Raw genomic sequence first — 19,098 nt, forward strand, 5'->3', positions numbered from 1 at the left:
AGGTCCATTGACTTGGCTTGTTGATATTATACAGGCATGGTAGTGCTTTTATAGTAGAAGTGAGGTGTGAAAACATGTTGAACTTCTTTCACTTAATTTCATCTTGAACATAGAAACATAGGAAGCTGCCTTATATCAAGTCAGGCTGAATTAAGGGTACAATACACCCCTGGGCCTGTTTCACAAAATGTAGGGGAGGCCATCTGAAAAGCTCTGGAAGTGCTGTGTATTATACACACACAAAATTAAACCTCCCTCTATATTACCATATGATAGTATGCACATATAATTGTGATTTTCCTTTAAAAAAAAAATTAAGGAAATTAAATATCAAACATCTTCAGTTTAAGATGCGTTAAGCTGCTTACAATTCTCACATGCAATCCAAAGTGTGGAAATTGCAAATTAAGGTGTTCACCTTAACTTCTGTACCTTGAACATTTATAAGCAGGGAATACTTTCTGCAGTTAGGTATATTATGCTGACTATACAAAGTGGGTTCCACACCACTGCACTTTGCTTTGTTGGTCTTTCAGCTCGAGACTGGGCTAGGGAGGGATACATTGAGGTAGAATACATTCAGCTGGTGTGGCTTGCTAGATGCACCTGATGATTTTGTCATTCATTTCCACAAGGCACAGTGCTTCCCCAAAATGTCATTTAGTAAAGGAAAATGTCCACGCAGAAGGAGTCCATCTTAATTTGTAGTTTCCATGCTTTTTTGACCACATCAGAAATGGTAAGCATCTTAACTCTCACCTTAAATGGAAGATTGTTGTTTTAGAGTCAAGTTAAAGGTCCCCAATGGGAACTTCACAAAATAAATAAATAAACAAATTAAAGGGGAAAGGGTTAGTCATATCTGGGAGCAGAAGCAGATCAGATACATCCCATGGTGCCAGAGATCAAAGGTACAGGAGACATCTAAGAAAAGACAGAGTTGTTGCTTCAGTATGTCAGCTCCCACTCCACAGAGCACAGATGCTTTGATGGACTCGGAGCCTCTAGATCAGGGTTTCTTAACCTTGGGCCCCCAGATGTTGTTGGACTACAACTCCTAGAATCCCCAGACATGGTCTTTGTGGCTGGGGATTCTGGGAGTTGTAGTCCAACAACATCTGGGGGCCCAAGGTTAAGAAACCCTGCTCTAGATGCTGACTGGGAAGTGGAGTCATAGGCAACAACTGAGCGGTCCCTAGAGAGTTCCATTCTGACTACTACTACTATGCATATTTATATACTGCCACTCAACAAAAGTTCTCAAAGAAGCTTATGTAGAAAACTAATAAATAATCAATAAGAGGGTTTTCTGTCTCCAAGGGCTCACAATCTAAAAGTAGGTGTGGGTGGCATTTGCCCAGGATTCTATTTGTCCACAAGTTATCCTGTTTGTGTTCAACAAAGAAGCCTGTGGCTTCATGCGGGTTGCTTCTGCCCCAAGAATCTAGTGAAGAGACACTACTAATGTGGTCCACAAAGTTGCCAAATTCAGACGTAATTAAGACGTAACACGAAACTGGAGGCTGATGAACCCGCGTTCTCAAACTGTAAAATGCACCACAGACGTTTATCCTACTGTGGCCTGCCAACCTCCAGTTCCAGGAAAGGGGAGCCCCTTCCTGCTGCTCAGCTCCTGCGGCCAATCCCAGCAAGCTCCATGGCCAGTGGGCAAAGCGTTAGCAGGGCAGCCATGATTGGCCACGGTCTCAAAGGGGGCATGCCGAGCATGATCGTGCATTTTTGGAACGCTCCGCCCACCTTTGGCATGATAATGGCCCTGAGCCATTTTGGAAGGGCGGTATACAAATCAAATCAATCAATCAATCAATAATGGCATTTAAATCCCTGTAAATACAATGCCATGCCAGCGATTCATCTGACAGCGACGGCACCATTGCCTCCCAAACAGTCCCCACAAGCACGATTTTGGGGTGTGTGTGGGAGGCACGATTTCCCTGTTACTCAGGATAGGGAAGAGAACATGAAGACTTCCTAGGAGGGGATATGTATATGAGGGAGGGCAAAGTATTGGGCGGGGGGGGTCTGTCCCGCTGTGATCTAGGATGGTGTTGCGAGGGATCACCCTGTCAAAGCAGTCCTTGCAGACCAAACCAAACTCCTGCTCTGCTGACAGCTTGCTGCCGGTGTGCTCGCTTGCCCTCTCATGAGAAGGCCAGTCTGCTGGGGAGGACCATGCGGTTGAAATCCCTAGGTCTCCTGTTGAACTGCATGCTCATGAGTTGAGCTAATCCAACAATGGGGTCCCAGCTTGTGCTGGGCCCCCAACTCTCCATGGTAAAAAACAGAACAGAATCACTGCAGAACTGCCTTCCCCTTTCCTATGAAGCCTTGTGCACACCCAAATGAGATTTTGACGCTCCATGTGTCAGAGCCTGGCCAAGTGCGTGGACGGGGTATCATCGGGTGTGTGGACGGATCTTTACTTCTATTCAAAATTCCCGGGTTTCATCCGGCATTGCACTGTATACAGATCTGCCAGTGCGGGGAACTGCAGGAGAGGGGAGCCCTTGATTTCCAGCAACCCCAGGAGAGTAGGGTCACCATTTGGGGGCACAAGCAAAGGTACACATGGGCAGACAGGCTGGAAGTAGGCCGGCCTTGACAGCTGCTTGGCAGCAGTCACCAAGACAGGGAGAGCAGTCGCCAGGGTACACACCCCTGTAGCTTTCCTCCATAGAACCACCTGGCTCAATATAAAGCCCCAGTGGCCAGTGAGCACAATCCGCCTCGGTTCAGCATCCGTTGTCATCACACGTTGAATCCTTCGTTTGACTGGAGCACTGGTGACCGGCCCTTCTCATGTGTAAGCATAGGGGCCATGTATCCTCAAATGGGAAGGGGCTGGGCCCCCCTTCCCCAACTATTTGTGGGGGGTAGATAGATTCTTGGCTGCTCAAGAATCCCTGCTAGGGGCTGGCTTTTAAACCCGATCCCGGGAAACACCCCCCCCAAAATGAATTGATTGCCCTCCCGGCACGGTGATGGGGTGTCCTGCTTATGTTGCCACCTGCAGTGTTTGTGCTTGCGAACATACATCATTGCCACTTCCTTCTCGGGGAGCAAAGCATTTAGTGCCCGTCCTGTCATCCCATCCCCTTTCCCTCCTGCTTGACCAGTGGGGGGAGCAATGGACAGAGTGGGAAGAGGGCATTCTCCTGTGTGACTGTGCTGCTTGACAGGCTGACAAGCTTGGGATGAGACGTGGCAGCATCCATGTTGCCAGGCAACTCCATAGCTGGATAGGTGACAGAAGGGGCAGGGATGGTGCTCAGAGGGGTGGCCAGTGAGAATCGCCACGGCCATGAAGCAGATCCCGGGCGCTTCTGGCCCACTATGAATGCAGTTTGAAAATCGGTATGAAAGCAGAGTTATGGCAGCATCTGGGATTGGACATAATGTTTTGGCAGCCAAACCGGAGGTCCTGGCAGCAAACCTTTGCGCAAACCGAAGGTTCAGTCTGGAGTTTGGTGAGGCAAAGGGCTGGTCGCTTTTGCCATGAAACCGTGATTTCACAAATTCAGACATAACCTCTGCCATGTTTAACTCCGGTTTCATGTTTCGTCTGAATTTGGTGAATGAATATACCCAAAGGACCCACAGAGCAAGACATTATAGCAATAAAGCACTTCTCTGTGTTGAGGATGTTAATATCTGAAGTTTTTCACTTCCCATTTTCTGAAATAGCACAAGTTATTGTCTTGCATCATTCTTTACCTTGCATCATGATTTTTGTTATAAATTTTATTTTCTAAATCTCTGGAATTTTTTTTGGCTTCTCCAGATGCTTCTCAAAATGAAGGTTGTCTTATGGTTGCCAATTTGTCTGTAGTTTCCTGCACAAGTAAGTCTATTTCAAGAGTGAAGATACTTCTCCAGGCAACGTGGTATTTTCCCCTACTCTCTCTAGAATTAAATCTTGGCAAAGGTTATTTAGAGCCAAACAAAGAAAGGAGGCAAAAGGATTTGGCATTTAGAGATGTTGAAATACTTGCCTCGTCTGTTGGATTGCTTGGTTTCCAACTGCCTCTAGCCCTTACAAATTCTTGTTCTAGAACCAAAGGAGCACAACTGCTTTGCCATGATCATCCTATCTATTCTTGGGATAGGAGGAGAACCAAGCTGCCCCTGTGAGATGTTGCTGCTTCTCCTGCATCCTCCACACCACTGAGCCTGAGCTTTAGCCATCACCAAGGAGACAATGAGTGCATCATAGTAGAGAAACCACAGGTGATGTCATAATTGCCAACTGCAGAGGTGGGGCAGGGGAAGTGTCATCCATCAGCACTAGGGACAGATGTAGCTAGTGACAAGCATATACATATTTTATAACAGTCCTATTCTGGGAGTTCTAGTTTGGAGAGTGTGCTGGTAGTTGTCAGATCCCTAAACCCAGGGTTCCCAAACTTGGGCCCCAGATGATGTACTACATTATCCCTGGCCGCAATGACCAGAGGCCATTGTGGCTGGGGATGATGGGAGTTGTAATCCAACAACATCTGGGGATATTTGGGGACTCAAGACTGGGGAACCCCCACTCTAGCCTTTCTCCACAACTAGTGCTTAAAATTAAAAAGGTTGTAGAATCTGGGGTATTGCCAACAGGAACTGGGTGGTTTCTCATTCAGCAAGCAAAATCCCCTAAGGTGCAAGGGTGCAAACGTTTCAGATAAACCAGAAAGAGACAGAGTAGAACCAGGAGTAGAGCAGACTGAAGACATGTAGAACCAAACCGTAGAGCAGACATGACAGCCGGTCAAAAAGGCCAAATGACTGCAAGGGAGATAGCACATGCCAATGCCAGGTAAGAGACTCGGTGAATAGGTGTTTATATACCAATGCCTGAAGCCTCCAAGATGGGAAAGCTGGAATGCTTGGTTGCTAATGAAAGCATAGATATAGTAGGCATAATGGAAATCTGGTGGAACGGTGAGAACCAGTGGGACACTTATTCCTGGATACAAATTCTACAGAAAGTACATGCTAGAAAACCTAGGACTGGAGGATTCCACAGAAACATTATGGGTGACAGTACAAGGACTTAAAGGTAATGTGTTACTAGGTATGTGCAATCGTCCTCTGGATCAAAACACTGAGAGTGACCTGGAGTTAGAGAAGCAAATCAGAGAGGCATCAAAGAGAGACAGAGCTGTAATAATAATGGGTGACTTCAATTACCGTCACAAAGACTGGGCAAATTCACGTGTGGGTATTGACAGAGGTGCCAGATTTCTAGACATGCTAAATGACTGTGCTTTAGGACAGATGATTGCAGAACCAATCAGAGAGAAGGCAATCTTGGACTTAATCCTGAGTGGTACCTAGGATCTGGGGCGAGATGTCAGAGATGTAAAACCATTGGGGAACAGTTGCCACTTCAGAAGAGGAAACTTCTCAAAAATGAGAGGACTGGTATAAGGAAGTTGGAAGGGGAAGTCATGAGAGTCAGATCACTCCAGAAAGCATGGAACTTATTTAAAATCACAATAATAGAAGCTCAGTTAGAATGTATACCAAGGAGGAGGAAAGGTACCACCAAATTCAGGAGGACGCCAGTGTGGCTAACAAGTAGAAACAGGGAATCTATAAAAGGGAAGACCATTTCCTTCAGAAAATGGAAGTCCTGCCCAAATGAAGAAAATAGGAAGGAATAAACTCTGGCATAAGAAATGCAAGGAGACAAGGGTTGCAGAAAAAAAGTTTGAGGAGTATATAGCTAGAAGTGTCAAGGGGAATGACTAAAAGTCTTTAAATATATTAGAAGTAGAAAACCTGCCAGAGAGGCATTTGGACCCTTAGATGATGAGGGCGTGAAAAGAGGATAAGGAGATTGCAGATAAACTGGATTAGTTCTTTGCATCTGTCTTCATGGTGGAGGATACGGACCATATACCCACTTGGAACTGAGCTTCTCAGGCTTGGAGGCTGAAGAATTGGGCCAATTTGAGGTGATGAGAGATGTTCTAAACCAGGGATTCTCAACGTTGGGTCTGTTATTGGACTTCAACTCCCATAATCCCCAGACCCAGTGGCCTTTGGTTGGGGATTATGGGAATTGAAGTCCAATAACATCTGGGGACCCAATGTTGAGAATCCCTGTTCTAAACTGTCATGAAAAACTGAAAATTAACAAATCACCAGGGCCAGATGGCATCCACCTGAGTACTGAAGGAACTCAAATGTGAAATTGCTGATCTAGCAAAAATATGTAACTTGTCCCTATAGTCAGGCTCTATTCCAGGACTAGGAAGTAGCTAATCTAACAGTCGAACAGATTTTTTTAAAAAAAATTGATTTGTATACTGCCCTTCCAAAATGGCTCAGGGCGGTTTACAATTTTCAAAAAGGAATCCAGGGAGGATCTGGAAAACTACAGGCCGATTAACTTCTATGCCGAGTAAACTGATGGAAAACATACTTAAGGGACAAAAGAGTTAAACATATAGAAGAACAGGCCTTGCTGAAGGAGAACCAGCATGGCTTCTGCAAGGGCAAGTCTTGCCTCACTAATCTTTTGGAGTTCTTTGAGTGTCAGCAGGTATGTGAATAAAGGTGATCCAGTTGACATATTATACTTGGACTTCCAAAAAGCTTTTGACAAAGTTCCTCACCAAAGGCTCTTGAGGAAACTTAGCAATCACAGGATAAGGGGGCAGGTTCAGTTGTGGATTGGTAACTGGTTGAAGGACAGGAAACAGAGGGTACGAACAGATGGACAGTTTTCACAATGGAGGGAAGTAAGAAGTGGGCTCCCACAGGGATCTGTATTGGGATTAGTGCTCTTTAACTTGTTCATAAATGATCTAGGAGTTTGGGAAATCAGAGAGGCGGCCAAATTTGCAGGTGACAAACTATTTAGGGTAGTGAAATCTAAAACAGATTGTGAGGAGCTCCAAAAGGATCTCTCCAAACTTGGGGAATGGGTGACAAAATTTATTTATTAGAAACATTTAATATGCCGCCCACTCCAAAAACTCTGGGCAGTGTATGGCAAGTGTGCTTCAATGTAAGCAAGTGTAAAATGGTGCAAATTGGAGCAAAATATCCAACTTCATGTATACACTGTGGAGTCTGAGCTGTCGGTGACTGACCAGGAAAGAGATCTTGGGGTCATGGTGGACTGCTTGTTGAAAGTGTCAACTCAGTGTGTGGCAGCTGTGAAAATGCCCAGTTCCTTCCTAGGGATAATTAGGAAGGGGACTGGAAATAAAAATGTTAGTATTATAATGCTCTTATACAAATCTATGGTGCAGCCACATTTGGAGTATTGCATACAGTTCTGATCACTGGATCTTAAGAAGGACATTGTAGAACTGGAAAAAGGAGCAGAAGAGGGCAACCAGACTGTATAAGAACATCCCTGCTCAATCAGCAGGGATGTGCACAAACCTTTTACGGGCCTCCGAAAAGGTTTGAAAGACCAGCGGTTCAACAGATTTGAAGGCAGGGCAGATACCTTTAAGGGTTGGGTGGGTTGCACTCACCCTGCCCCCCTACATTTCCTCCACTGGCACTGCAGTGTAAAATAGTCTGGTGGGGTGGCAGCATACCTCCCTGCCACCCTGTTGCCTCCTCAGACCGGAAGTACTCTGTGCGTGTGAGCGGACCTCAAAAAATATGTGAGTGCACGTACACCTTAGAGGGAACACTGTATACCACCACTTGAACTTGATTTAATTTCAGAACAGCATTTAGCTATTGTGTCGAAAGGTACTTTATAGAAGGCATGATGAACTACTTAAAAGTCAACATAAACCGCCCAGAGAACTTGCATTTTGGGCAGTATAGAAATGTATTAAATAAATACATAAATTAAAAAAATAATAAATAAAGGATCCCAAGTAAAGCCACAGTAAGTCTTGAAAGTTGTTACCACACAAGGAAGGCTTCCAGTCCACGCCATCTAGGATATTGCAGAAGTGTTTCATATTTGTCTCACGTCAACTGTTCAGCTATTGTGTACGATAGGTTGTTCACATTTATGAGACCTGAAGCTGCCAGCAAGTCAGTCAAGACCACCTTGGATCAATTTGAACTCAAAAGCAGTGCTCCCTGTAACAGGGATTACCTGTTGACTACAATTCTCATCATCCCCAGCCAAAGACCATTGAAGCTGAGAATGATGGGAGCTGTAGTCAACATCTGAGAATCTTTGTTACAGGGAATACTGCCCAAAACTAAGCCCAGCAGTGTCTATCTCAAATCTTGATTTTTCTGGCTCTTCCCAACCTCCACCCAACAGGATAATTTCTGTTATGATCAAAGTATTTATTCATTTTTCCTAATTTCACATAATTACCAGCAAACCTCACAGTATATGTCTTTGGATTTTAAAAAAAAAAAAAGCAGCACCACCCCATCTTGTGCCTGCACTTTATTATATGCAGAATGACAGTGAACGCAGAGAACCACAACATGGAGGTACAGGTAGTGAGTGGGCCCAGAGGCTACATACCCACTTTGGCACAACTGATCAGCATAATTTATACAAACACTTTAATAAATACATCGTAAACCATAAAAATACAAGCAGCAAGGATTGCGTCGGGATGCTGTGGCACACTTGACAGCACTGGAAATGCCAACATTATCCCACAAATCTAGGACACCACAGCAGGGCAGACGAAGGTTCATCCCTCACCATGGACAATGGTGAATCCTATCAGGCACAGACAGGAGCTAAATAGTTTTACTGAAGTGTTTCATTGGTCCACCCAGCCAAAAGAGAAAGGGAGAAACCCCACACATGTTACATTCTTGCCCCTGTGTAGGCCAGAATGTTTGGAGGCTGTTATCACTGGAAGATTACCAAGAAGTAGTGACAGCCAATTCAGAATATCATAGCATGAAGAGAGCAGCCCTCCACAAATATATCAAAATTAAACTGGATTGATATAAGTTCTGTAACCTGAGAAAACTCTCAAGAGGACAGAAACAAACATTCCTCCATATGTTATTCACAGTAAATAAGTTTTGCAGATTTATCAGCAAGTTCCTTCTGACTGAGTCAGTTAATTCCCACCCCCCTTGCACAACACAGCACTTTGGAGTAATGCCTGTGGATGCATATACCAAACACAGTAATGTCAGAATGGGTCAAACATGCAGCTTGCTTCGAGATCATGCTGTGGAGAAAATTCATCCAAAAATTAGCCTCAATGCACATCAGTCTGGGGCAAGCTGTACTGTTCTGATAAGGTTCTGCTTGCATATGTATCCACAGGAACGCTCTTAAGAGCCATTCTGCAGAGGCACAATGATACTTCTGAACTGGCTCTCCAATATTCCCCTTTTGATGCTTAAGAGTTCTGAGGCAAGAACCCCAACACTAGCATGGAATGGCAGTAGTGGGAGAAGGGCGGGGGGGACGGGGGACGACAGCACTGGTACAAATGTTGCCTCATTAAAGCTTGGGAACAGCAAATCCCAGAAAGAGCACATCACTGTGCTACAAAATAAAGCAGAGGACAACAGTAAAAAGGCCGCCAGTGGCTATAGTCGAACACAAATTCAAAAAAATAAATAGAAGTAATTACATCATGCCAATAGGTGGGAATAAATAAATAAATAAATACTGGTTTGGCCTGCAAATACCCCACATTTTCACATAAGACTTCCTATTCCCCTACAGCTGCCTAAAATGAAAATTGAAAGAGCTCAAAGAATGAATGGGGAGACACTGGAATGTGATGAGCCTGGAATCCGAGAAAGGGACACGGGAGTAGGGAAGGGTGGCAATCTGGAATGGGACTTGGACCCTCTTCCCCACTCGCATCCCTCCCCTTACTCATCCAAGCCTGGTATCAAGTCTGCAATACTGTCCACATAGTAGTGAGGAACCAGGTCCTTTGCAGCAGGGCTGCTGCTGGCCATGTAAGCCTGTGCCTCCTCTAGGCGCGAGACGCCTGTCAGGGTCAAGACTGTGTCAAGGCCGCAGTTCTTGCCAAACAGGATGTCTGTCTCCAGTCGGTCACCCACCATGAGCATGCGGGATGGATCCACACCATAACGCTCAACAATGCACTCAAACATGTACGTGTTTGGCTTCCCAATTACCATCGCCTTGCGCCCAGACGCCGTTTCAACTGCAGCAGTGAGACTCCCTGTTCCTGAGAGAGAAAAGACAGACATCCATGGGTCAAGACTGGTCTCCATTTCAATAAGCAATCTACCTTCACGTTTTATCAAATCAAGCTGAATTAGTCTGATAGAGTCAGCAGTAGGGATTTCTGAAGGAGGAACCACTTCAGCAGCCCCAGGAAGGTAGGATTAGGTAGGTCTAGTTCTCAGAAGGCGGAAGACTATATTTGAATTGTATCACTTCAGAGACTACAGGTGAGGACTGACATGGTTGAATGTTTCTTCATACAAAAACAGACATATCCCTTCCATACAGAAAAATCTTTGCCAGGGAGATGTGGCCTAGGCCTTCTAGCACTGGCTTCTCCCTGACCGGAAAAATTCCAATGTGCAGAGAATTTTTTATTTTAATGAAGGAATATTCAAGCAAGAGAGTCCCTTCTTCCAGTCTGAAGTGGTACAACCCAGAAACACATTTACCACCTTGTTGAGAACTAGGCCCTAATCTGTGAATAAGAGCACAAACTTGGAGGCAGCTCAGGATTTTTTCATCATGGATCAGAGACCCCAGCTTTCCAGGGAACTGACATTCTAGAAGGTATAAAATCTTTAGTAGTAAGCTAGATATTATAACATGTATTCCATATTGATGCTGTGTAGCTATGCCACCTCCAATAAACTTCTCATTTGATTTATTAATACTGGCACAAGACACTGTGTGAAAGTAGTGGGAAATAAAATGAACTGGATACTGGATATTGTTGAGGTTAGCAGTGGATATTTCTGAAGCAAGAAAGAAATATCAGTAACCTCAGGAGTACAGGACTAAGAAGACCAGATAAATACATGAATCTGAAGTCAGCTAGGCAAGACTACAATTTTCCTAATTTTGTCATACAAATCAGAGTGCTCTAGGTTTGAGGTGGGCATGGCTAGAGCTTCTCAGGAAATAGAGGCCAAGCTTGTAAAGTTACAAGGGGACCATGTTTGCATTCTCAGGTACCTAGGATAAATCAGATGCCCAGTAGAGGGCAAGTGGAAGCTCAGTTAAGTTGGTTTGGCAAACTGCCTGGCTAACTAACTAACTAACTAGTGAGGATTTGTACAAGGCTTCCCACTCGTGGGGAAGTGGGAAGCCTTGTATATCTTAGCAAAAGTCCAGGTAAAAGCTCTAGGGAATGGACATTTTTCAAGGTTAGTTTCTAAAGGAACCAAGAGCTTCTATTATTGTAAGTCACTCTCACATCCTAACTAATCAGCAACTCAAACCCTCTTTTTCAAAGGATTATCAGAAAAAATGAACATGTGAGGTGGGTTATGATTCATACATCTTTACAAGTACTCCACATTTTGGAAGTTACAGTACTTTAATTTAGTTTTAGTATTTATTTACGGTCTTTGACCAAATAATACAACACATTTACATTTACAAAAAACAAAACATACTTTCAGTAAATTTGAAACATTAAATAGTACTTTAGTATCTGGTGAGCAATATACAGGAAAGGATGCTAAATACACTGATATTTGATTATCAGCAATGTAACACAAGCATCAGGTTAATGCCATCATTGCATCCAATTTGCTCCTAAGAGGCTCCATGGGATAAAAACAGGTGTAAATAATGGAACACAAGAGCAGTGTTTGTTCCTCCAAGCATCTTTGATCCTTCCTGAAAAAACCTACCTTAATTCCCAACCCACACTTAATTCCCATGACCTCACAGTGTCAGTTGGTTCATAGACTTGGGTTCAAATTCCAGCTGAATTGTGTCTTTATGACTTACTTGATCTTTTAACCTCAGAACAAAAAAAACTAACACCAAAATGAAATACTGTTTCTCTTGAGCCTCTGCAACATGGTCTGTCAATCAAGGTAAGCACAAAAACCACCAACCCTGTTTTTTTTGGGGGGTTTTAAGCCAAAAGAATTGACCTCCTTTTAAAGTACCTGGATTATCTGAATACTTGTGCCCAGTTCTGGGTGCATCACATCTGAACTGATTCTATGGTATTAGCAACAGCAACATATAGTACCTTACGGACAACACTACTTTGCTTAATTTCCCCTACTCTCCTAATTAATTCAAAGAAGAAGGCGGTGCTGAAGCCTCGATCCACTATAACCTTGGTGTGACAGGCCTGTCTCCAAAGTCTCACACTGGGGAGGGAAGCAGATTTCTGCTATTCAGCCATGAGAAAGGAGGACTCTGCATATGCTCAGAAGCACCCCCTTCTCAACAGGTGACACCGAGGCCCTGCAGCCAAGCCCCGCCGTCTGTCTGTCCCTCACCTGGGGTGCGCTGTCCGTCGCTCAGCGGATGCCAGGGGTCGGGGTCGGTGGCCACCAGCAGGCACTGCGGGTCGCGCAAGTAGGCGCAGGCCTCTGAGAGCTTGGCGAAGGTGAACTGGTCGTCGTAGCCGACAAGGACGGCGCGCACCGGGGGCCTCTCCGGGCCAGGAGGCTCTTCACTTCCTCCTCCGTCCTCCTCTCCGACCAGGCGCAGCCCAGCATTCCGCAGCTCCCCGCGCAGCCCTTCGCCGCCCAGCACGAAGACGCGGCCCGGGAGCGAGTCGCCAGCGCCGGCTTCGCCACCCAGGAGGCGCTGGCGGAGGAAGAGGGCGGAGCAGAGCGCGGAGCTGAAGACCTGCTCGCCGCGGACGCCGCGGAAGCCCAGTCGGGAGAAGCGCCCCTCCAGCTCGGCCACGGAGCGGCGGCTGTTGTTGGAGACGAAGAGGGCGGCCTTCCCGCTCCGGCTCAGCCGCTCCAGCAGCTCTGGCGCGCCGGGCACCGCGCGCTCCCCGGTCCACAGGACCCCGTCGCAGTCGAAGAGGACCCCGTGCGCCTCGCCCAGCACCTCCCGCAGGCCGGAGCCGCTCAGCCGCCTGCAGCCCGCCATGCTGGGCCCGCAACTCACCAGCCCACACCGCCTCACCTGGCCCTCAGCGCAGCCAATCAGGGAGCTGCCGCAGTCTTGACGGACAGGAGAAAAGCGCAAGGGGAGGGGCCAGAGGGAACCAAGGGCTCAACGCGTTTTGGACGAAATGGGCGGGCGCAAGATTCAGCGCCCAACCCGGTTGCGGGCATCGCTGTGATTGATAGGCAAAAAGTAGGAAGAGGAGATCATCTGCCCATGGCGACTCAAGGCCGGACTGTGTTGCCATGACAACCCATTACGGAAAGCTGAGTGGAGGGCTGGCTAGAAAATTTAGGAACACAAATGGGCGCGCCTAAAGAAGCGCGCTCGTTTGACTTTCTGAGATATCGGACAGGGGAGGGAGGGAGAGAGGGAGGGAAGGAAGAGGTTGGGGCTAAAAAACCCGCCTCTGTTGTCTGCTAGCGTAGCCTATTGTCAGAAAGAAGGAAATAAACATGGAGGCGGGCAAAAGAAATGTGCACCGACCTTAAGCCTATCTAGTAGCCGAACATATTAGTGAAAGCTTCATTACCCTATTACGTACAGCAAAGCTGGATTGACAGCAACCTCTACCTCTCCTGAAAATAGTGTGGAGACAGGACTAAGGTGGATAAAAAAGCCCCCCAACACTACAGAAACTGAAGTGGTATATAAACAAACATGGGCGCCCGGAAGAGGGGATTCAAGAATGAGAAAGGAGGCGGGGCGGGCTAAGAATGCTCCGGAAGTGGTTCCCGCCCACGTGCGAGCCCTACGAAACAGACGGCGCGCGCCTGGGACGCTTTCGCGATAGTGCTCTCTATAGGCACCTCTAAGGAGGAAGCTCATCCAGAGCCCCTTTCGCCATAGACCAGGCGCAACATTTACTGTCTTGGGGCACAGCCGTGGGCCGTGGCTGTCCAGTACTATTCCCATTCCTAACACCTGCAGGTGGGATTAGGACCTGGCAGCTGATTGAGTTCCGGCCTACGCACTAACTGTCTGAAGCTCTATCTCCAGGATTGCTTTCAATTAGCCACCTGGCAACTGATGCCGGTTCCTGAAGTTCCCAGGGCAATCTTGCAGGGTTGACAACCCTAAAGCAGCAAAATGAGGTGGAATTCTGAGGTGATCGAGAGGGCTGTGCCACTTCTAGCTGCAGCTGGGCAGTGTTGTGCTTCGTTAACATCTTACATGCCCTCCCACCCCCACCCCCCAAAACCGCAAAAAAAAAAAAAAAAAAAAGTTGTTAAGGTTGTGTCCCAGCCTACACTGGATTTTTGTCTAGCTTTCTGTTTGTGTTTTGTTCAAAAGGTGGGGAGTAAGATTAGAAAAGCGCTGTATGAACCTCTTGTTTGATTTCTCCACAGACTGCAGTTGGATTGGGTGAGATGCTGGAAAGAGATACTTGAAAGTGCCTTGTGTGCTTAGAGGTTGTTATATTTTGCAGTTAGCAGTGCAGTTAGCAGGAGGCAAATATTTATATACTGCTCTTCAACAAAAGTTCCCAGAGCAGTTTACATAGAGAAATAAAAATAAATAAAGATGGATCCCTGACCCCAAAGGGCTCACAACTTAAAAAGAAACAAGATAGACATCAGCAACAGCCACTGGAGTGATGCTGTGCTGGATAGGGCCAGTTGCTCTCCACATGCTCCAAGAGAATCACCAGTTTAAAAACATGCCTCTTTGCTCAGTTAGCAAGGGATTACTTCCTACCTGACCTGTTGATATGTCAATACAAGTTATTTATAGCAGGATTGCCATTAGACTCTCTGAAAAACTGACCTCATAAAATCATTAATTTCCTGTGTTCATTTAGATAGGTAGATAGATAGATAAATCTTTATTGTCATTGTCCTGTGCAGAACAACGAGATTGAAAAGAATCTACAACCACTACTACAGGACCTAACAAGAATAATCTAAACATATACCCATACGCCCCCCTCCCATCAACCCACTAAAAACCCACTAAAAAACTCTAAAAACTAAATACAAAAAACCCTCAGAAGCTGTGTTTTGCTGCGTTCAAAGCTGAGACCGCTTTTGGATAGAAGCTACTTCTCAAGCGGCTGGTCCTGATCTTTAAGACCCTATACCTCCTTCTCGAAGGCAGAAGCTGAAAGAGATCATTTCCAGGGTGCGTGGGATCCTGTGCTATCTCTACAGCTTTATTATAACACCTAGTGGCATAGATTTGATCTAAGGTAGGAAGAGTACACCCAATTATTTTCTCCGCAGTCTTAACAACCTTGGACAACAGTGTTCTTTCTCTGGCTGTACAACTTCTTTTAGATAAAAGAAGAAAAATTTCCCATTCTTCCACAAGCACTTGTATAATGTGTACAGTAAGATTCTATGCTGTTATATCCCAAGTAGAAAATGGGTAATCACACAGTCAGATGGGACAGATTTTCCTTCCATTTCTCCACAGAGGGTGATACAGTAAATTGCCATGAGGCCTTTTTTGATCCCAAGGCAAAAAGGAAATTTAAAAACCAACAAACACCATAACTGGGCAGAAAGTAGATTGGTATCAGCTAGTAAATCCCTGAGTAATTTGCTATAGATCAGCAAGGGATGCTGGCTCAATTGTCTAGGAATAATGGCAAAAAAAAAAAAAAAAGCCCTTTAAGAATCAAGCCAATATGCTAAAACATCATCCGCCCAGAGACAAAAGTTTGGGCGGTATATAAATGTGATAATAAATAAATAAATAAATGGGAGAAAACCAGAAGTTGAATTTTAGATGAATGGACAGTGAGCTCAGTTTTGGCATGGAAAATAAATTTCTGGACTGAGCATGTGCTCAGAGACCCCCTTTCCCTCCATTCTAAGTTAATGTCTCTGCTGCCACCCAACCCCTAACCAAAGGCCTGCACTGTTTTGCACCTGTCTGCTGTTGGTCGATTTTGAAGTTCTAGTAAAAAATCAAAGTAGAGCCTGCAAATTGATGTCTGCCCATGCCTGTGATAGTGGGAACTCACATTGCCACAATGATATGATACAACAGAAGCTATCTTATGTATGAAGGTATTTTACTAAAAGAAAAAGAGGGCTACAGTTTGTGCAAGTGTATGCCACAATGTCTTTATTAGGCTTAAGGGTGCCACAGAACTCCTTTGTTATTTTGCAGGGTTTTCTTAAGATCAGCCCAAGAGCCAAATGTATCTATGGTACAAGCAAAGCAGACATGTTCTTTTAAAAGATGAAGGAATTTATCCCTTCTTACATTAGCTTTAAATATGACTCCACCTTTAAACAATAATTTATCAGTTATGTATAAAAATAAGACAATCCCTCCCTACCCCCTCAAGACTAAAGATACCACTGTGAGGGGTTAGTTTAGGGCATATTTATGTTGAAAATAGGGGTAATAAACAGGGTAATCACTGTCATGCTTCCTCCCTTCCAAATAATCCTGGGAATTGTATTCTTTTAAATAGGCAAAGGGAATTTCTTGTAAAATATTTTCTGCACCCTTATAAAACTATAGTTCCAGGTTTTTTTGGAGCAATCACAATAGCTAAACTGGTTAATCTTTCTATGATAGATGTGTCTTTAGCAGATGATTTCATCCTGTACAACTTTTAGCTCCTCAACTTTAAAGGCCATGAAGACCAAAGTAATCCCTGAGACTGACTGAATTAACACAGGATGTTGGGCAACCAGAGAGGGAAGATAACAAGATGGTTGCCTTATTTTCCCTCCCATTAGAATTTAGCTCCTGAATTTCAGAAGCATTCCCAATATATCTTGATGGGGGAGAAAGCAGACATGCTAGCCCTAAAAAGCTGATCTACACATTGAGGCCGTCTGCTGAATTGGCCTGATCTGTACCACTTCGGACAGCAAGTGCATGAGGGGCAGGTCATATTTCTAAATGCTCCCTGGATGCATTATCACATTGGATGATATTATCACATCACTAAAAAGGCTATGCCAGCTAATGTGCTCGTTTACGCCACAGGAAGGTTTTTGTTTGCTTTAATGTGAAGAAGCATTGGCTGTTCATCCGAATGTATTTTGGGAAAGGTCACGAAAGGGAATACCAATGAGGAGAGAACAATAATGAAGAAGAGTCATACATGAGTGGGACAAAGAGTGATGAGAAGTGGAGGCACACAGAAGAGAAGAGTTTCCTTTTGAGATTGGAGACATATGCACTGGCTTCTGAGCCAGAACAGTGACAGGAGTCTATATGGCACATCTATGTCCCTCCGGAAGCACCAGCCTTATGTGATGTACCCAACTGTTGCACAAGATCTTACACCTTCTCTTTCCTTAAAAACTGGCAACCAGAAGTGATGTCTCTACAGTGCTTTCTCTGCTTCAGTCATTCTCCAGAATCTCAGCCTTCTGATTGGGTGCAGACGGAGAGCTGTCTGCTCTCTCAGAGGATGGCTCAGTGGGCTCTGTTGCCAGAGGAGTGGAATCTTTGGACACTTTCTCACTGCAGTCATCTGTTGGAGACTCTTCAGCTGCAGCTGCCTCGTTGCTCTCATTTGCTGAAGGAAGCTTTGGAGACGGTGGTGCATTGCTTTTCTGACGCCTGGCTGGCTGGGGTGGAAGTGGCGGTGGCACAGAGGGAGTCCGCACAGATGCTCCTACTGCTCTTCGAGGCATGGCTTTAGGAATGGAAGGAGACTCTGGGGCAGGCGGCAAGGTTTGAAGATGCACAGGAGGTGGGCTTCGAGGCTGCACTAGGGGTGGGGGCACTGTGGGCCGGGGTGGGGCAACCCGCTTGGCTGCAAAGCAAAACAAGGAAACAAAATCCAAGTTTTGAGAAAACTCTCTTTGTGGATGTTGCTTATTATCCATTATCTACACAGCAGTTCTGTACCATGGCCCCTTCTTCCCCTTCCAATGCATATTAGGCATGTGCCCGAAACGTTTCGGAGGCCATTATGAAGGCCTCCGAAACGTTTCGGCACTGGGGGCGGTTTCGGCGTTTCGGGGCCGGCGGGAGTAGCGCTTTAAGGACGGGGGAGGGTGTACTCACCCTTCCCGCTGCATTTCCCCCACTGGCGCGTTGTTTTTAATAAGCCCCTCGGGGCAGCAGCGTTCCTCCCTGCCGCCCCGTTTGCCCCATCAGCCGGAAGCGGCTGGAAGTCACGAGTGCATGTGCGCCTGTTGTGTGCGCGTGCACGATGGGCGCACGCGCACTCACGACTTCCGGCCACTTCCGGCCGACAGGGCAAACAGGGCAGCATGGAGGAATGCTGCCGCCCTGAGGGGCTTAAAAAAAACAATGCGCCGGCGGGGGAAATGCGGCGGGAGGGGTGAGTACACCCTCCCCCACCCTTAAAGCGCTACCCCCACCGGCACCGAAGATTTCCGTGCACATCCCTAATGCATATTGCTAAGTGTGTTTGTGCAGATGACACTAAGAACACCTTTTAGTTTGGGACTGTGTGTCACTTCAGAGGCTATTCCCACAAAAGTAATGTTTCGGATCTTTCCAGACAACCAGTTTATACTGCCAGTTCCAAGCAGGAGAATCATTGGAGTAGGCCGCAGAAATCCAAAGACATAATGTCTTTTTCTACACCAGGGTACTTCAGCACAATGCAGAAAATGCTCTTCTCCAGTCAGTGGGAAGGGGAATTATAACTGGTTCCAAACATGAGCTATTTTCCTCCCATGAATACCACATAACCCCCATTCCCTCTATAAATTCAATTTTGGACAGCACAGTAATGGTGGGTGTATCCAGCACATTAATGGTATGTAGTAACTCAGGGGCGTAGCTAGGGGAGAGAGGGCCCGTGTTCATCCCTCACACTGGCGGTCCCCCCAGAGTGAGGGAGATAATGAAGAAAATAGGGAGGGGTGGAGCTGGAGGGCCTTCAGGAGCCGGGGGCCCGTGTTCTTTGAACCCTTTCGCTCAATTATAGCTACGCCCCTGCAGTAACTCCACCTTTATTGTTTTTAACTTAGCTGTAAATACGTGTGCAAAAGTGCCTATAGTGCAAAATAGCTCTCTGTTATTTTAAAAATGAAACAGAAAGGCCTAGGGCAGAATTACAATCTGAGTATTTTATTCAAATACAGACTATGCTCAATTGTACCACAAACCAGCTACAAACTCTTAATGTATAT

The 19,098-nt window shown here is 45.8% G+C and overlaps 1 protein-coding gene across 1 annotated transcript in view; it reads right to left on the reverse strand.

The window, feature by feature from the left end:
* Nucleotides 1-8,377: 8,377 nt before the first annotated feature.
* Nucleotides 8,378-19,098, reverse strand: part of SH3BP1 (SH3 domain binding protein 1) — a 46,807-nt gene continuing 36,086 nt past the window's right edge. The window contains exons 18-20 of the mRNA XM_053256241.1: nt 17,331-17,744; nt 12,391-13,122; nt 8,378-10,127 (exon numbers count right to left, since the gene is read on the reverse strand). Of these exons, the coding sequence (XP_053112216.1) occupies nt 9,802-10,127; nt 12,391-13,122; nt 17,331-17,744 (1,472 nt within the window). The 3' untranslated portion in view covers nt 8,378-9,801. The remainder of the gene's footprint in view (nt 10,128-12,390; nt 13,123-17,330; nt 17,745-19,098) is intronic.

Source organism: Hemicordylus capensis, chromosome 5, assembly GCF_027244095.1.
Source record: "Hemicordylus capensis ecotype Gifberg chromosome 5, rHemCap1.1.pri, whole genome shotgun sequence".
In the NCBI taxonomy this organism is placed as follows: domain Eukaryota; kingdom Metazoa; phylum Chordata; class Lepidosauria; order Squamata; family Cordylidae; genus Hemicordylus; species Hemicordylus capensis.